Raw genomic sequence first — 20,042 nt, forward strand, 5'->3', positions numbered from 1 at the left:
ACTATACAGTCGAGTCTTAAGCAGATAAGTATTAACAGAGAGAAGTCAGGCATGAGCTGGGACCCTCTAAGAACTCCTTGCTCTACCTTCCTTGAATTATTAAGCTTTGGCTATTCGTGAAGAGCCCTTATTTATGAAAAACTGACTTCCACTTATTCCTTTTTTAAATATTTTATTTATTATTTGTTGGATAGAAAGAGAGAAAATTGAAAAGAAGAGGGTGAGAGACAACAGCAGCACTGCTTCACCATTTGTAAAATTTCCCTCCTCTTTAGGTGGGGTCAGGGGCTTGAACCCAGGTCGTTGGACATTGTACCATGTGTGCTCAACCAGGTACTCCACTGCCTGGCTTCACTTTCACTTATTTTTAGGCAAGTAAACATCCTGAAAAAAATCATTAAACCATCATGATATAAACTCATGAACACACAAACAAAACTGTGGCATTACTTTGAAAAGTACACTTACAACAAAATCAAGCTGTATTTATAACATGTGTAATGAATGTGATTTCACCAACATATTATAGTTAACTTTTATTAACCTATCTCTATAAAGAAAATAGAAATAAGGGGGGGGCAGATGGTGGTACAATTGGTAGAGCAGACATGTTAGAATGCAAAAGGACTTAGGTTCAAGCCCCTGGTCCCCACCTACAGGGGGAAAGTTTTATAATCGTGAAGCAGTACTGCAGGTGTCTCTCTTTCCCTCTCCATTTTTATTTTCTCCTCCCCTCTCAATTTCTCTCTGTCTCTATCCAATATAATTTATTTATTTAAAACCAGATTGGTAGTTATTTATAAAAATAAGTCCTGGGCCAGAGTATAGTTCACTGGGTAGGGCATAAGCCTTACTATGTACCATATGGGAAGGCTAGGGCACCAGAGAATGTTTCAGTGCTGTGGTGTTTTCCCATCTATATTTCCCCCATCTCTGAATGAAAAGTAAAAGTAACCTAGAAGGGTGAAATTGTGGATGTATGAGGTTCAGACATGCCATATACAGGAAGAAAGAAAGAAAGGAAGGAAGGAAGGAAGGAAGGAAGGAAGGAAGGAAGGAAGGAAGGAAGGAAGGGAGGCCAAAGGATAAAAGAAAGGAAAGAAATTCCTAAATGTGAATATTCAAGATCATAGGCTGAAGTTGCTGATGTCAGTTGCCAGACCAACCTGAATACTTCTGATCTCAAAACCATCAGCTGGGACCACTCTTTCTTTCACATTAGCAAACATGTTCCCTGTCCTGCTTAAAAGTGAAACAAGACAAAACTGAATGTAAAGCTATTAGCTGGCAAGAGTAGGGAGAGAGGGAATGGGAGGAGGAGGGGGAAGGGGAGAGGAGGAGGAGAAGGAGGAGGGAAAAGGGTTTAGGCTTTGCTCAATACAAATATTCAGTCTTCACTTCTGACCTTAGTTGACCTCTGTAATATAATACTCCTGAACACATATTATTTTAGTCTCTCTCCCATGATTTCCCTTATATTGCTTTCTCTCAGTTTATTTGTTCTGTTTTTGTTTTTGGTGTCTCCCTTAGTGATTCTTTCTCTGATCTTTGATACCTGTTCCTGAAATTCTGAGATTTCCCACAAAATTCTCTTTTATTTTTTAACCAGAGCACTGCTCAGCTCTGGTTTATGATGGTGTAGGGGATTAAACCTGGTGTTTTGGAGCCTCAGGCATGAGAGTCTCTTTGCATAACTATGGTGCTATCCAGCCCACCGAATTCCCTTCTCCACTTATCTCTTCCCTTTATGCTTTTCAATGTATCCGGATCTATTCCTGCATCCAATGTTTCAAATAGATGCAGTGTCTCAAAAGCTCCAAGTGTAGCCTTGACCTTTTCCTAGAAAACTTGAGTCAACTTCTTACTGGAAAGCTTCATATACACCTGAGGTGTTCCAGCTCAACAAGAGCAACAGCACTGCCATTTCACTGTACTTAGGCCTCAGGTTTGACATCACTTGAAGTTATACTTAATTAACTTCAACTGTGCTCTGGTGACGCTGCCTCTAAAATATCTAGAACTGGTCTATGGTGAGCCACCCCATATTTAGCACTATGGCTCAGAATATCATTTACAATTACTGGCTTCACTACTTCCTAGACTCAATTCACTTCTGTTACTTGCCATCAGCTACTGCTGGAATTCAATACAATACAAATCAAAACAACACACTGCTCCTGGCAAATATTGTTTCATTTTTCTCCTTTTTATTTGACAGAAAAGAGAGGAATTGAGAGAGGAAAGGAAGACAGAGATGGAGAGAGAAAGACAGACACCTAAAGCATTGCTCTACTACTTGTGAAGTTTCTCTCATGCAGGTAGGAACCAAGGGCTTAAGCCCAGATGCTTTAGCACAGTAGCATATTTACCTAGCTATCTGTGCCACCTCCCAGACCTCATTTCACTTTTTATTAGTGATTTAATAGTGGTTTAGAAGATTATATAATTACAGGGGGATAGGTCCATGCAGCAACGACCTCAATTTACTTTCAGATATTCTGCTAGAGTCTTCATTTTCAGCTATAAATCTATCACTCTGGGAGTCAGGCAGTAGCACAGCGGGTTAAGCACACGTGGCGCAAAGCGCAAGGACCAGCGTGAGGATCCCAGTTCAAGCCCCCGGCTCCCCACCTGCAGGGGAGCCACTTCATAGGTGTTGAAGCAGGTCTTTAAGTGTCTATCTTTCTCTCCCCCTCGCTGTCTTCCCCTCCTCTCTCCATTTCTCTCTGTCCTATCCAACAATGACAACATCAATAACAGCGATAACTACAACAACAATGAAAAACAAGGGCAACAAGAGGGAAAATAAATAATTAATTAAAAATAAAAATTCTATCACTCCTTTGCTAAAAATCCTTTTGTATCTCCCCAACAGTTTAGAATGAAATTCATATTCCTTAACAACACACCCAGCCTGGACCTACAGCCTCTCATCTCTTGCCTCTCACTTGCGTTCTTATAACCAAATACATACTACTCATAGTTCCATAAATTCATTATATTTTCTTATATTGTCTGTCTCTGTACCTGTTACTCCTACCACATGAATTCATCATTGATTTCTAAACCAAATGAATGGTGACTTTTGTTTAAAGATCAAGTTAGCTATCATCTCAATAAATGTCCTCTGGTCCATTATCCTGTCTTAAGTAAATTTCCTAGTCTTCTCTTTTCTATAATAACATTTATTAAAACATAATTTTCTATTTGATAGTCAATTTAAAAGCTGTCCGAGCACCAGACACTTTTCCTTTATCTTCTGAAACATTGTAGATATGCCAATAGATAAGTATTTGAATGACTTAAAGGTTGGAGGAGTAGTATAAGTCTAGTACTTCACAGATATTCTTAACAATATTACAAAAATATGAAATTCATGAAAGTTATTTCCTCCTATAAGGCAATGATGTTTAAATAGATCTGTATTAAAATTTACCTTCTTAGTTTTTCTTTGCTTGAATGAAGAAGAGAAATATTTTTACTTTTTTCAAAATCTGACATCGGAGCGTTTAATTCAAACCCAGTGTCATTCCTTAAAAACTCAGGGCTAGAAATGAGAGAAAACCATACCATTTGTAAAAGGAAAATTATAAGACAATTAAACAATTAAAACATATATACTAATAAAAGACTATTTTTCTAATTCTCTTGCTTCATATACAGGTGCAGTAAATGTTAAGGCACTTACATATTTGGTGCAAATTACTTCATTTCAAAATTCAAAGGAATTATCAAGATATTCATAAATTTAGCAACTAAAAAATCTCAAATATATGTATAAAGAGTAACAGATTCAAACTAATTAAAATAATATGATCTCATTGGTTCAGGTGTTATCCCAAATCATGCCTAAAAGCATACTGCTAGACAAAAAGCACAAACGATTAGAGTGCTAATTTGATCTGGAAAGCGTAATTTCTCATTATTTAGAAACTGTCCACGGAACGGACATTTTCAGTTAATTAATTTTGCCATAAGGGTTATTGCTGGGGCTTGGTGCCAGCACTATGAGTTCACCACTTATGGCAGCCATTTTTTCCTTTTTTCCTTTTTTTTTTTTTTTTCTCCCTATTTTATTCAATAGGACAGAGAGAAATTGAGAGAGGAGAGGGAGATACAGAGAGGGAGAGAGAAAGACAAACACCTGAAGAAGCTTCCCCACTGCAAGTTGGGAGCAGGGACTTGAGGGAAGGGAGGATGGACAACATACTCTATGCTACACCTAAGGAAGATGGGTCGATATTGGGGCAGCTTGGAATGTTTCTACTCATAACCACAGAGTGTGAGCTCAGATCTACAGGGATGCAGAGGTCACATAGGCTCCTAAGCTGAATATGGGCCCCAGATCACATCAAATCGATGGGGTTTACAGTCAACAATATTTATACCCCCTTCCCATATTAGGGAGCTAATCTCTTCCTGACCCAGCTTTCTGGTCCTTTTCCCAGCCATGACATCATCTCCCCAGACAATAACTTGGATCCACCTGCATATCAGATTTTAGGCTCAGGGGAAAAAAGAAAAAACAAAACAAAACAAAAAAACTAGTATAGCTACAGGCCCTTTGGAATATAACTAAAATATGCCTACTAGCTATCTACAAAATGGAGGACCCTCCAACTCTTCATCTGCACTATTCCAACCTTTAGGTCCATGATTGCTCAACAATTTATTTGGCTTTGTATGATAACTCTCTTTTCAGCCACCAGGTTCCAGATGTTAGCAGGATGCCAACCAGAATTCCCTGGACAGACAGCTCCACCAATGTCCTGGAGCTCCGCTTCCCCAGATCCCTTCCCCACTAGGGAAAGAGAGAGATAGGCTGGGAGCATGGATTGACCTGTCAATGCCCATGTTCAGCGGGGAATCAATTATAGAAGCCAGACCTTCAACCTTCTGCTTCCCACAATGACCCTGGTTTCATACTCCCAGAGAGTTAAACAATAGGAAAGCTATCAGGGGAGGGGATGGGATATAGAGATCTGGTGGTGGGAATTGTGTGGAGTTGTACTCTCTTAACCTATAGTTTAGTCAATGTTTCCTTTTTATAAATAAAGAATTAAAAAAAGAGAGAGAAATGGACATTATATATATTTTTTCAAGAGCTTCTTGAAACATTTTAAGTCTTTAATTATTAAGTTTTTATATTGGGGGCTGAGATGTGGTTCATCCAGTAGAGTTTACATATTATCATACATGAGGACCCAGATTTGAGTCTCAGAGCATCACATGGGGGCATCTTTTAGGGCAGGCTTCATTAGAGGTGGAGCATTGCTGCAATGGCTCTACTGCTCTGTCTCTCTATTAGTCTGTCTTTTACTTTTTATTTAAAAGAAAAAAAAATGTCACCACCAAAAGGAGTGGAGTCCGTGGGACACCTCCCTCCCTGTGTGTGTGTGCATGTGTGGAGAAGTTAGAATCTGACTGCTGCCCTTTATTTATGCAAAAGCAGTGGAGTCATGCAGGTCCCACGTTCCAGCATAACACTGGTGGGGGGAAAAGTCATTATTTCTCTAAGATACTTATAAACTAATCTCCTTTACCCCCAAAGGATATAACTTGACTTGAAATTTTAATTTTATTCATAGTGGTAGGAATCTGAAGAAAAAAAATCTCAAGATGTGTAGGGTACAAAAAGGTTATAAGTAGTGCTGCCTCCAAATCACAAATCTTCAAAAACCCTTCCTATAGCCCAGATAAGTTTAAGCAAATTTCTTTGAGGTTAAAACGTTAAATAAAATCAAGTATGCTAGTGACATTAGTGTTGTACTATTTAAGAGTATTATCTTTAGTTTAAGCAACTTAATAGTTTCCAAGTCTCTTCTTTGTTCAAAATAGTAGATGGTCATATTTATTCTAATAGCTTATGGTCAAATTCTTCAAATTCTGGAAGTTACTCAGATTCTCACCATCATTACCCAGGTCCTCAGCAGTCAAAAGTCCATTCTCTCTAGCCCTATGCTCTATTTAAGCCTCCCTGAAAATCAACTTGAAGGAAAAGGGAAGAAATTCATAAGAGTGAATTTTTGTTAGCATATGATATTAACACTGGAAGAGTCTGATGTCTAATTCATATGCCTATCCATAGTGAATTCTAGTGGAAGTTGTAAAATCTGAGAACTAGGAACAGATTTAGAGATCTTTATAGGGTTGTTTTAAATAACTAGGTTCATGAGTTCAAAAAAGTATTAGAAAAGGTTTATTCGTAGGGTGATAATAATAAAGGCTATTCATAATTGTTTAGATATAGGGACATATAACATTTTTGTGTTTGAATAACAGATACCACTGGTTTTTTTTTTTAAATATTTGAATACCATTGATTTAGCTTTGATATTGGTAACCCTGATTATCCTTTTAACAAATCCAGTGGTAGGGAGTTTACTATCATACAATTTAATGTTTCCCTACAATTATTTATGATTATGAAGTTCATATTCATAGCAAGTCAAATACTTCTCTGTAATGTGTGCCTATATTCCCAGTTCAGAAGTCTGAAATACAGATAAAGCTGCAGCCCTCTTCACAGAATAATCTCTTCACTTTGTATCACTAGAACTTGAGCTAGATTTCTACAATCAGTATGCTTTCCAGAATTTTTGATGAAACATATACAATAAAAATTTCTATTATTATAGAAACAAACAAACCATGTATATTGGTCAGTAGGAAAGTATCGTAACTGTTCACCGCAGGACTTTTGCAGAGGTAATTCAAGTTCTTCAGACTTCACAGAGTTGTCCATCTTAACTGAAATTTTTAGAAGAGGGATTTTTTTTTTTATTAGTAAAATCACTAGGATGGATGATGTTAAGCAGATATATAAGTGCTAATCAAAAGCAGTTGCAACTTTTTACTCAATAGATTCCTCAAAGCAGTACACGTTTTTCAAATAGAGAACAAATTATATATTTGAAACTGTGAAGTATGAAACCCCCGTTGAAATGAAAATTAAAACACCATGTACTATTTATCCCAAGACATCTTCTTCCAAATAGTTCTAGTAACGGAGCAATATGTACGCTTAAAATATACTCAACTGGGTATGTTTATTAAGATTGCTTTTTGTTTGTTTGTTTCTGGGGCTGGGCAGAGGCTCACCTGGTTAAGGGCACACATTACAGTGCACAAGGACCCAGGTTCAAGCCCCCAGCTCCTACCTGCAAAAAGGAAGCTTCTCAAGTAGTAAAGCAGAGCTGCAGGTGTCTGTCTCTCTCCTTATCTTCCTTTCCCCTCTCAATTTCTGTCTTTATTCAAAAATGAATAAATACATTTTAAAATCTTTTTCTCCTTTTTTGTTGTGAGATTAATGGCTTATAGTAGAGTTGTTGTCATATGGGTACAATTTCTCATCTCACCAAGACAGGTGTCTATAAAACACTTTTACCCCAACTTAGGTTCATCATCTTGTACCAGGACCTAAACACTCCCACTCTTCCCACCCCTCTACCTGCTGCTCTTCCCCAGAGCCCTTTGCTTTGGTGCAATACACCCAAGCAGTCCAAGTTGTAATTTATGTTTTCCCTTTCTATTCTTGTTTCTTAATTTCTGTCCATAAGTGAGATTTTTTTTAAAGTAAATTCAGAGACAGAAAATATCTATGACTCTCTAGAAAGCAGCTACATTGTCAAAACATGGCACCTGATGGGTTCTTGAAGCTTTTTGTTTTGGGGGTTTTGTTTGTTTTATAGCTGCTCTTCTTCAGAAGAGAGATGAGATGATTTGAAGTAGAGGTAGATATGGCCAATGGGATGGGCACTAGACAGGTGGTAATGGACAGCTGCTTTACTTCTACTGAGAACCAAATAAATTGAGAAGGCAACTTTAGTCACCATGGTTAGCCATTTCAAGGAAGAACACTTAGGAGGGCTGGGTGTCACTAGAATGTTTTCTTCTCAGAAAATTAAAAAAGACCATTAACAAAGAAGGGGTGTGCTAGATCCCGTACCATTTGGAGTATGAGCTTATACAGGATATTTTAGGCCTAGAAAAAGCAAGCCATTGACCAATGATGATTCCAATGGAATCTAATTTCAGAAGTTAGAGTCTGTCCTTTTACAAGCCAAATTAAAGGTAATTTTTTTTCCTACACTTCTTTTTGAACCATTTTATTGAGAGTTAATCATGAGTCAGTCACATGAGTATATTTCATTATCTTTCTCTTGGCAGGTGTCTATGTACCATATTGAAGTTTTCCTGAACCATCATGACTAGGAACCCAACATCCTCTCAATCCCCACTTTCTTTCCCCAATACCCCTTCATTTCATTTTTAGAGACAGAGTTGGGTGGGAAAGAAACCATAGCACCAAAGCTTCCTTCAGTGCAGTGGCTTTCAAGTTCAAACCTAGGTCATGCACATGGCAAAGCAGTACACTACTCACGGGGCCAACTCACCATCCCTTTCCTTTAGAGTCTTAGGCTTTGTTGCAGTACACCACAATTGGTCTAAGTTTCCCCCTATTTTCTCCTTTCTTTGTTTCTTAGTTAAAAACACCTTTGAGTGAGATCATTGGGTATTCCTTCTCCTTCTGGTTTATCTCACTTAACATTTTTAATTAGCTTAAGTAGTTAGATGAGGTATGCACAATGTAAGATAAGTACGAAGTTTAGAAATGTCAGTTCTCAGGGTCAGATGGTGGCACACCTGATTAAGTGTACATTACAACTCACGAGGACACAGGTTCAAACTCCCAGTCCCATTTGCAGGTAGAAAGCTTTGTGAGTGGTGAAGCAATGTTGCAAGGGTCTGTCTCTCTTCCTATCTATCTCCCCCTTTCCTTTCAATTTCTGGCTATCTCTATTCAATAAATAAATGAAGATAATAATAATAACAATAATGATAACAAAAATGTCAGGTCTAACTGAAGTCTTGTGTTTCCAAATTATCTAAAAAAAAAAAAAAGTAAAGTATCTATGTCTCAAAATCTAAAACACAAAAAATAACCACCCTACCAACTTAAAGTAGAATGATTTACACATAGTACTTTCCAAGGAGACAATACAATTCAAGGTTAGTGTTCTTGGTTTTAAACAATCATACAAGAGTACAGCATGAGTAATTCCATTTTAATGATTAAGTAGTGGTGATAGTATATATTCAAAAGCAAATTTTCAAATGCAAAATAACACCATCCTATCACCTGCACTTAAAAAATCCAGTATTTCTCACAGTACTTTATCTGTCCTTGTGAAATACTCTGAACATGTAAACTTTTTCTTCACAGAGAACATATTTCTCTTTATATTTGTTTTCTTCAGACTATGATTAACAAGATGATATAGAATACTGTTAATCATTTACAAATAAAAGGTTAAAGTGGAAAACCAACTTAACATTCATATAGTTTCTGTAAAATTTTAATTAGAATTTTCAAACCTTTCCAAATCTGTTTTTTACTCACCAGTATTTGAGAAATATGTTATCCAGTATTTTATCACAATGCTTATTTTTTCCATTGTCAGTGGTTCAGTTAAAGTAATGTCAGCTCCATACCCTGAAATGCAACCTAAGAATATTTGTATTAAAGATTGACCTTATGATTTCTACTTGTAGAAAAAAGCAAATGATACCCACAAGTTACATACCTTTAAAATTCTCTGGAACTATAAAAACAAACAGCAAATGTGCATTTTTTGCCTTGCCAAATCTAAAAGAAAAACCGTTAAAATGAGGCAAAGTTATCACTCAAAAAGTTGGGGTTCAATAGTTTTTCTAATTAAGAACTAAACTAGAATAGTTTTGCTTCTTTCTTTGGAATTTAAAATGGTGGTTGGTATGGGGCAGGGGTACATAGCATAATGGTTATACAAAAAAAAAACAACTGTCATGCCTGAGGCTCTGAAGTCCCAGGTTTAATCTGCTTCACCAACATAAACCAGAGCTGAGCAATGCTCTGGTAAAAATAAATAAATAAATGGTGGTATCAGTATGTATAGTTAGTAAAAATAGTTCCTCAAATCAGTAAGGGAAAAGACAGACCACTTTTACTCTTGTTTAAAGAAATACATATATATTTTTTTTCTTTCTTGGTGCCTGCATAGCAAATCCACTTCTGGCAGCTTTTTTTTTCCTCCCTTCTTTCATTTTATTGGATAGGACAGATAAATTGAGAGGAGGGAAGACAGAGAGGGAGAAAGAGAAACAGCTGCAGGCCTGCTTCACCTCTTGTGAGGAGTCTCCCCTGCAAGTGGGGAGCAGAGGCCTCAAACTTGGGTCCCTGCAAGGATCCTTGCACTTAGTACTAGGTGCATTTAATCAGATAAGCCACCGTCTGGCCCCTATGAGATTACCTTTGCATTTGAGAAAGATCACTTTGCCTCTGGGAGACTGGTTGGCTGGCTGGAAGGTAATATAGGTGTGTGTGGGAGGGGAATTAGAGGCACCAAATTGCAGTTATCCATATTAGGGACAAAGCAGAGGGAGGGAGCGGTGGTGGGGTGGGTGGGAATTAGAGGCACTACACCAAAGTTATCCATAGCAGGGACAAAGGAAACATGCCTAAGAACTCTCTTTTAAAAAGTAAATAATTGTGGTTGGGGCAGTAGCTCTACCTGTTAAGCGCAAATAGTGTGAAGCGCAAAGATCAGCTCAAGGATCCCAGTTCGAGCCCCTAGCTCCCCACCTACAGAGGGGTCGCTTTACAAGAGGTGAAACAGGTCTGCAGGTATCTTTCTCTCCCCCCCCACCCCGTCTTCCCCTCCTCTCTCAATTTCTCTCTGTCCTATCCAACAGCAGCAGCAGCAGCAACAACAACAATGGAAAAGATGGCTGCCAGGAGCAGTGGATTTGTAGTGCAGGCACCCAGCCCCACCGATAATAAAAAAATAATAAACTTTAAAAAAGTTAAATAATTTGGATAGTTTATTAAGTTAATTACTTTGAACAAGTAGGGTGGCATTAAAATGTGACATTCACCCAACTGATGTCTATTCAGGCTTGAGTCTAATCTATGAATTCTTTATCGTGTGGGCTGGAAGAGAAGAAAGGGAAGAATCAGACTGGAGACTGAATATGGCAATAGGAAAGTCCGGTGGTCTAGTGTGGGGTGTTGTGGGAACACAGTGGTAAGGATACTTAACAGCTATTTGAATATTTTATATATTTTTTAAAGCACTGAAGAGGTGTGGTGTATGTATAATGGTAGTATGGATAATAGGAAAAGAAAAGAGAGTAGAGGGGAAAATGAACTAAAATCAGTTTATTGAGTAGTTCAGCTCAAGTTCTGAAACAAAAAAAAACATTTTATAGATTCACAAAACATATTTTATTACAAACCAAGAAAAGTGAACATTAAAAGACTTTAAAGGGAGTCAGGCAGTAGCACAATAGGTTAAGCACACGTGGTGCAAAGCGCAAGGAATAGCATAAGGATCCCAGTTCGAGCTCCTGGCTTCCCACCTGCAGGGGAGTCGCTTCACAAGCGGTGAAGCAGGTCTGCAGGTGTCTTTCTCCCCTCCTCTCTCCATTTCTCTCTGTCCTATCCAATAATCACGACATCAACAATAGCTACAACAATAAAACAAGGGCAACAAAAGAGAATAAATAAATAAAAAGATATTTACAAAAAAGACTTTAAAAACTGTTTTAGAAATAATCCTTTGTAGTTAAGAATTTTTAATAAATTTATTTTACTGACAATAAAATACATTAGATTTGGATAGATGAATATGCTGGGATGGCTTTCAAATCTTAAGGCTTACATCAGTCATGATGGAATTCCTTCCTTTTTGTCATTAGCACAGAATCAATTACTGACCCATACACTTTCCTTGCAAGTGAAATCCTAATTGTAAAGAAACTCCAGCAATCAATAGACTCCCAGAATCCAACACTCTGGTCTTAAGCTCAGCTAATCATTCACATTCTCTACAAATCAGTAAACTAAAAGGCTTTCTAGCTTCCAGGATCACCAAAAAGGGTCATTGTTCTAATGAATGAATGAATGAATGAATGTTCCTTAAAACCAAAGAAAACAACACATAAGGTATAACAAAAATGCCTCTATCCACCCCAACTGGTAATACTCTTTCCAAATACCAAAATCAAATCGCTAGGTCTAGGACTTGAATACGTGTATCTGCTCAACTGAAGCCTCCTGGGTATTAACAATATGCAACTTCCTGAGGGATCATTATTAATGTTTCACGGAATATGCTCCTTATTTTTACATTTTTTAAATTTATTTTTTTTATTGGATAGAGACAGAGAAAAGTTGAGTGGGGATGAGGAAGTAGAGAGGGATAGAATCAGACACCTGCAGTCCCGCTTCACCACTTGTGAAAATTTCCTCCTGCAAGTGGGGACCAGGGGCTTGAACCAGGGTCCTTGCACACTGTGTGTGTTTAACCATGTGTGCCAAAGCCAGGCCCTAGAATATGCTACTTAAGTGTCACGATGATTCCTAAGAATATTCCCTATGTGAGAGTAATTACTAATACTCTGACTTCCATTCTACTCATCTCCAAGAACTCTCTGAAACTGGAGGCAGCCATAAGTACATACTACAGTATTGCCCAATTCCAGTTGTGTCCCTACCCCCAGGTCTGGTAACTGAAAAATAAATGATTGGGGGGGGGATTAGCTTTGCCTGTAGGGTTATCGCTGGAGCTCGGTGCCTGTACTAGGAATCCATTGTTCCTGGTGGCCATCTTTTTTCCATTATTATTGTTGTTGCTATTGTTGATGTTGCTGGATAGGACAGAGAGAAATGGAGAGAGGAGGGGAAGACAGAGAGGAGGAAAGATAGACACCTGCAGACCTGCTTCACTGCTTGTAAAGTGACCTCCCTGCAGGTGGGGAGCTGGGGGCTCAAACCGGGATCCTTGAACCAATCCTTGCGCTTTGTACTATATGAGCTACCATTCAACCCCTCTAAGTGTTTTAGGCTGAGCTGTATACTGATCAAAGAAACTTGGGAAAGAACCAGCTTCTGATATTTCTCATGTACTAAGAGAACTAAGAGGTTCTTATAAGCATCAATGAAATTAAATCAAATTGGGGCTGTAATTCAGATGTGTCATAATTCTTGAATATTAATAAGCAAAATACTAATATTTTGTATATGATTAGAAATAACAAATGATTAGCTTCACATTAAAAAGAATTATTCTCTATAAGAACTTAGATTTGGGGATGGGGATAGATAGCATAATGGTTCTGCAAAGAGATTCTCATGCCTGAGGCTCCAAATTCCCAGGTTTGATCCCTTGCACTACCACAAGCCAGAGCTGAGCAGTACTCTGGTAAAAAAAAAAAAAAAAAAAAAAAAGAAAGAGAAAAAGAAAGAAAGGAAAAAAGAAAGAGAGAAAGAGAGAGAGAAAGAAAAGAATTTGGACTGGATTTGGTGTACTGCAACAAAGTAAAGGACTCTGGGGGTGAGGTGGGGTGAAGCTTTCAAGTCCTGATGCACGATGATAGAGGAGGACCTGGCCTAGGGTTGATGACATTGTGTTGTACAGAAAACTGGGTAATTTTACACATATACCCATAATTGTATTTACTGTAAGCCACTAATCACCCAATAAAAATAATTAAGTTTAATAATCTTTTCAAGGAGATTGGTTATTTTTTATTCTAACATAGGTCTAGGGCTGAGGAAATAACTTAATGGGTATGCAAAAAGACTTTCATGCCTGAGGCACCAAAGTTCTCAGGTTTAATCCCCAGCACCACTATAAACCAAAGCTGAGCACTGCTCTGGCAATAAATAGAGGGTAATTTTGTAGCTGATAGGATATATATCATTCTCAGTTTTCAAGAGAAACCCATGCTTTAGATAAATACATTTTTGATCATGTGCTCTAATACAGAAAATAAGTATGGATGCTTCTACTATATAATAACTTGCTCATTCACGATTGGCACAGTTAGTACCCAGCTAGTTAAGAGGGAGGTAAATATATGTAAAAATAGTGATATATGCTGTAATTTTCCTAGACCTATCTGTATTTTGAGTTATTACAAAACAAAGATCTAAAGGAGGTGGGAGTCTAAAACAGAGCAGAAGTTGAACCAAGACTCCTCATTTTGGTTTAGTCTTTAACTGTCATCCCAGACTCAAAAGATAAAGTTCTTTAATAAATATAAAAGCTTCAATGCCTTTTAAATGAAGCAGTTCATTTATAGGACTCAGTATTCTAGGGAAAACTAAAATTTCACAATATTAAGATGTACCACAATGTTTAAATTTTCATAAGCTACAAATTCATGAGTTCTAAGGGCAAGAAAGAAAATTCCAGAGATGTTCCTAGCCACTGATGCAAGAATTATGAGAAGTATAATTCCACAATTTTTTTTTCTTTTTTTTTCCCAAAAACAAAGCTAGAAATAACTTTCTATGGCAGAATAGCATCTTTCACACTTACCTACACAGTCACTCACTCATAGCCACATACCCACAGCAAGATACTGAATTACTGCTAATTGTCAAGACCTATGCTAAGTATAAGGAAAAGCCTCATAACAGACAAGAAAAACAAATCCATGTGTTTTATTAATTATTCATTTTCTTCTCTTCAGACAAATGTTTTTGAAGCAATACAGAGGAGCCATTATATGCATAATGTTCAACATCTTCATCTACCTTATTTTCCCAGCTAAGAAATCTTGAGCTTTGTGAATCAAACAAGAAAAAAGCAGGGGCCAGGTGGTGGCACACCTGGTTGAGTGCACGTTCCAATATACAAGGATCCAGGTTCAAGCCCCTGGTCCCTACCTGCAGGGGGAAAGCTTTGTATGTGGTGAAGCAGTGCTGCAGGTGTCTCTTTGTCTCTCCCTCTCTATTTCCCTCTACCTTCTCGATTTATGACTGTCTTTATTCAATAAATAAAGATAATAAAAAAGAAAAAAGCACAGTGGAGAAACTCTACACTAATATTAGACAGAAAGTTCTTTCTGTTAACGTCTTAGTTTTTAACAACTGTAACAAGATATAAAGCTTGTTCCAATCAGCATTTTATTCTTATCCTGTGCAAAACTGTAACTTGAATAACTAACAAATACAAAACCTCTACTATTATTTGAAGAGGCACATCTAGGGTCTTCCTTATGGAATGGGGCCTGGTCAACCATTCTGACTTATCCAGTGCCTTCTAAAAAACTATACATACATTTACATGAAGTTTGGCATATTCTCAGTCTCAGAGCAATTTTAGCACAGAAGTCAACTAATTATATACTTTCAAAATGAAGGATAAAAGAAGAGAGAAAACTTCTAGCCTGAGTTTTGTGAAAATAAGTCATATGGTCTCAGGTAAGGCACACCAAGATTAGTTTTCTAACAGTCAAGTAGGAAATATAAAGAACCCTGCTGTACTGTCTTTATAAAGCTTCAGTTAAAAAAAAAAAAATAGAAATCCGAGTGGGGGTAAGTAGCATAGTGGCTATGCAAAAAAGATTCTCATGCCTGAGGCTCCCAGGTTTAACCCCCACACACCAGCATAAGCCAGGGCTGAGCAGTACTCTGGTAAAAAATAATAATAATAAATAAATAAATCCTATGCAAATGAGATATTCTTATGACTCTCCAACAGCAGGAACATTATATCTTTTTAAGTATGTAATAAAATAGGTATGACTTCCAAAAACAGTTCACAACATTATTTTAGAAGTAAAATGCACTTGGATATAGTCTGAATAGTTTCTTTCTCCCCTCAACCCCCTTCTTGGTTTCTTTATAGAATTCATATTCACAGCAGAATCCCAAGAGAAATGCAGAAAGTTCACTGTTCCAAGAAACTCCATGAGCAATCTGTCTGTATTCTCTCACACACAAGTTCACTTAGGTAAGTCAGTGGCTTTGGCTGCTTCCCAGCCTATTTCTCCCCCCCCCCAACATAACATGCTTGTTTCTTATACAAGTGTCACAATACTGTCTCCTTTACTCTAGAAAGGCCTGCTTATAATCGTGATACATCCTTATTACAAGTCCAACAGTACCTACAAGAACACCTTCCTGTCTTTTATATACAGGGGTGGTGAACATTTGACCCATATGCAAAATAGGACCATGAAATCATTCAGTTTAGTTATGACAACAGCAGGAGGGCCTCAAAATTCAATAAATCTAGGAGCTTTTTCATAGCAACAGTAAGTGTTAACTTTTAAGTTGATAATTTTGTATGGTTGGCTAATGACATTATAAATATCCAAAGGGCCCTTGGCTGAAAAGAGGTTCCTCACTCTTGTCACAGACAAAAGTCTGTTCTGGCCTATCTCTGTTTAAAAACATCCTAAATGGGTCAAAATCAAATTAGTAAGATAAGAAAGAACATTCAATCAGTAAATGTCAATCCCCAAAGTTGAGTGAGTCACACAGATATAGAACTACAGGACAAATGGGGATATTGTGAACTCAATGGATCTAGACAGTCTCGTGCCATTTTCACATTAGGGTATTTCTTGGAAGAGGCAGCTTCAGTCCATAGGTAACATGATATAAAGTGAACAGTGCTCACCTGTCTTAGTCTCTGCCATTGTTGTTATCACTCTGAGAAAATGTGTCATTTTATTAACATAGATTCTAAAAAGGGATATCTAAGGGGTAAAGGCTATTATATGTCAAACTCAGTTTCTATGACCAATTCTCACATTTGCACTGACCCCAGTTACTTTTTAAGTTAAATTATCATTCTTATAAGAAGATGTCAAACTGACAATAAAAACATGTATAGATTCTGTCCATGAAGGTATGATTCGTTATAAATAGTATAAGGAGAATTCCAGAAATAGGTTGTAATATCTTTTCTAAGGATATGGAGTCAAGGTTTCAGAAATTTACCTAATTAACTTTACAACTTCGAGTTCCTCAATGGTTGGTAAAGCAGTTATCTTCAGGAAAACGATGTTGAAGATGTCATCGTCCCAAAGTGCCACTGCCTTCCTCACATCACTAATGGTGATGGTTACTTTCATTACGCTTGAAAAGACTTTCTGTATAATATCAGCCAGGTAGTTAACAGTGACATCTCCAATTAATAAAAGGTCTAGTTTTGCCTGGAAGACAAGGGGGAAAAAGGCAGAGTCATCACTAGTTAATATCTGGACATAGAAAAAATGCCATATAAGAGGATAAAATATAACAGAATGGCTGACTGGGTTAAATGCACAACTCCAGTCACTGTAAAGGCAGGAACTATGACTTTTATGTTCTCTGTTACCTAAGATAGTAAATGGGTCTGAAGACCATGTCATAATTTTTAAATTTTCCCACATATGCTACCATGCTAGAGTGGTTTTCCTACAAGTTATGGTGCAGATGCTCAATTATAAAGTCTGCTAGAAATTATGTTTGCCAAGGACAGAATCAAACTTGTGACCTTCCTGCATGGTTTATTTTGATAAAGTATATATTCCAGGCAAAATAAAAGGCAAAATTCCTAAATCCTAATAAACAAACTCCTTTGCTTGAATGAAATATACATGTTAATCCAATATTATGTATTTATTTCCATTTGGAAACATTTTCTAGTAAATTCAATCAGAAAAAATACATTTCCATCTTCAGCTTTTTTCCTCTATATTTTATTCTCTAGTGATTGAATGCAATCCACTAAAAATGTCAAGAGGGGGGTGCCCAAAGTAATGGAAACAATCACAGACACCTGGGAATGCCAGACTCTTGATATTGCTACATGCATACCATTTCTCAGTTTTCCACACAAGCTGAGTTCATTTTCAAATCACCAATTAAATTCTACTTATGATAAAAAGCTAAATGAAAAATGCTAAATGAAGTTGTTCTCAAATAATTTTATTAGAAGGTTAATGGTTTACAGTACAGATGTTGACACCTGAGCAAAATTTTCATCTCACAGTTAGGTGTTTGCAAAACACTCTCAACCCCAACTTAGGTCCTTTTCCACCATCATGCCACCAGGGCACCAAAGCCTCTCTTCTTCCCCAGAGCCTTTTGCTTTGGTACAGTACAACAAGCCTAGTTTTGTTTCCCCTTTCTGTTCTTGCTTCTTAAGTTCTGCCTATGAGTGAGATCATCCCATATTCTTGGCTGCAGCCATGTTAACGGAGATAAGCTAAATGAAGTTCTTTACCTATCTCTGATTCTGATATCCTAATTCAGTCCTTTTCCCAAGAAGTAGCTACTGTCAATAGTTGGGACTATATCTTTCCAGGCAATTTCTGTGTCAGCCATATGAGAATAATGCACAGATAATTAATTAACTTTTCCCATAAATGACATATATATTTAAAGATTTTTATTTTATTTATGAGAAAGATAGGAGAGAGAAAGAACCAGATACCACCCTGGCACATGTGCTGCCGGCAATTGAACTCGGGACCACATGCTTGAGAGTCCAAAGCCTTATCACTGCGCCACCTCCCGGACCACAATGGTATATATATTTTCTTAAGATTAGTTGCTTTTTCTTATTTAATACTGTTCAACAATTCCTAGAAATTGTGGTTCACTGAGAACATTCTCATTTTCCATGCTGATATAGATTAATTCTATTAAATATTTTTTCTCACACATGCTGACTTCTGTGATAGAAAGAGAGCAAATGCTCATTGACTATCTTGATTAAGTCTACCTCATTAATGATGATGATCACACATTGACGTATCCTCCCAGCACGGGGTTGATTTATAGCAAGCCATGGTGAATACCTTCGGAAGTATACCTTTGTGCAAATAATTATATATCCTAAAGAAAAACTGTAAGATAAAGAGTTTAGGTTTTGTTTTTCAACTTACATACCACTCTGTTGTTCACCACAAAAGATAGAAAAATTTGGGGGGTGGGAAATACCTCAACTGTTAGAGGCCACACTTCATATTGAGCAAGGGCCCAGGCTCAAGTACCTAAGCACCACATGGGAGCACCTGCAGTAGTGAAGCTTCATGAAAGGTGGAACAGTAAAAAAAAAGAAAGAAAGGTGGAGCAGTGCTGTGGTGCTCCTCCTTCTCTATCTAAACAAAAGGAATAAAACAGAGTTCACTAAGAGCAGTGGAATTTTGTAGGTCTGGCACCCCGACAGGTAAACATGGTGACAAAAAAAGAAAATGTATAGCCCCACTAACAATGTACATGAGTATCCCATTAATTAAACTCTTATTTGAACTTAAATAATCTTTTTTAAAAAGATTTGTTTATTAAAGAGTGAGAGAAATCAGAGAGAACCAAAGTATCACTCTGGTGAATGTGATGCTGAGATCAAACTGGACCTCACGCTCTTAGGTCTAGTGCTCTAGTCATTGTGCCACCTCTCCACTGTCATTTACTAAAAAAAAAAAAATTTCTTTTCACCTCCTGGGGTTTGGTGCCTGCATTAGGAATCCATTACTCCTAAAAGCCATCCCCCCATTTTATTGGATAGGACAGAGAAATTGAGAGATGAGGAAGAGAAAAAGGTAGACACCTGCAAATCTGCTTCTTCATTGTGAGGTTTCCCCCTGCAGGTGGGAAGTGGGAGCTTGAAGCCAGGTCCTTGTGTGGGTCCTTGCTTTATACTATGTGCGCTTATTAACCAGGTATGCCACCACCTGGCCCCCTACTTAAATTTCTTTTTTTTTTTTTGCCTTTGTTTTTCATTGTTGTTGTAGTTATTATTGTTGTTATTATTGATGTTGTCATTGTTGGAAAGGACAGAGAGAAATGGAAAGAGAAGGGGAAGACAGAGGGGGTGAGAAAGATAGACACCTGCAGACCTGCTTCACAGCCTATGAAGAGACCCCCCCTGGAGGTGGGGAGCCCAGCTGGGGACTTGAACCTATACACTTAACCCCTTAACCCTCTGCTATCTTTCCTTATGTATGACATTCTCACAGAAGTGAAATAGTATCTCATTGTTGTCTTTGGTTGCATTTCTCTTGACAAGCAGTAACTTGGAACATTTTTTCATGTTTGTTGGCCTTTTGGATCTCTTCTGTGGTAAATATTCTGTTCATACCCTCTTCCCATTTTTGGATGTGGTCTTTTTGTTTTGTTTTGTTTTTCTGAGTTTTCTGAGCTCTTTATGTATTTTGGTTATTAGCCTCTTGTCTGCTGTATGGAGTGTAAAGATTATCTCCCATTCTGTAAG

General features: G+C 37.5%; 1 protein-coding gene across 7 annotated transcripts in view; it reads right to left on the reverse strand.

Annotated features, from left to right (window-relative positions):
* Positions 1-20,042, reverse strand: part of SOHLH2 (spermatogenesis and oogenesis specific basic helix-loop-helix 2) — a 63,933-nt gene that overhangs the window by 32,831 nt on the left and 11,060 nt on the right. For 5 of the 7 annotated variants that reach the window (XM_060191536.1, XM_060191540.1, XM_060191538.1 and 2 more), the window contains exons 2-6: positions 16,781-16,995; positions 9,588-9,649; positions 9,404-9,508; positions 6,651-6,750; positions 3,437-3,547 (exon numbers count right to left, since the gene is read on the reverse strand). In XM_060191536.1, the coding sequence (XP_060047519.1) occupies positions 3,437-3,547; positions 6,651-6,750; positions 9,404-9,508; positions 9,588-9,649; positions 16,781-16,995 (593 nt within the window). Of the gene's footprint in view, positions 1-143; positions 385-3,436; positions 3,548-6,650; positions 6,751-9,403; positions 9,509-9,587; positions 9,650-16,780; positions 16,996-20,042 lie in introns of those variants that run through there. The other 2 variants (XM_060191541.1, XM_060191535.1) reach the window with 2 other exon arrangements.

The sequence above is a fragment of the Erinaceus europaeus genome, chromosome 5, assembly GCF_950295315.1.
Source record: "Erinaceus europaeus chromosome 5, mEriEur2.1, whole genome shotgun sequence".
Lineage (NCBI taxonomy): Eukaryota > Metazoa > Chordata > Mammalia > Eulipotyphla > Erinaceidae > Erinaceus > Erinaceus europaeus.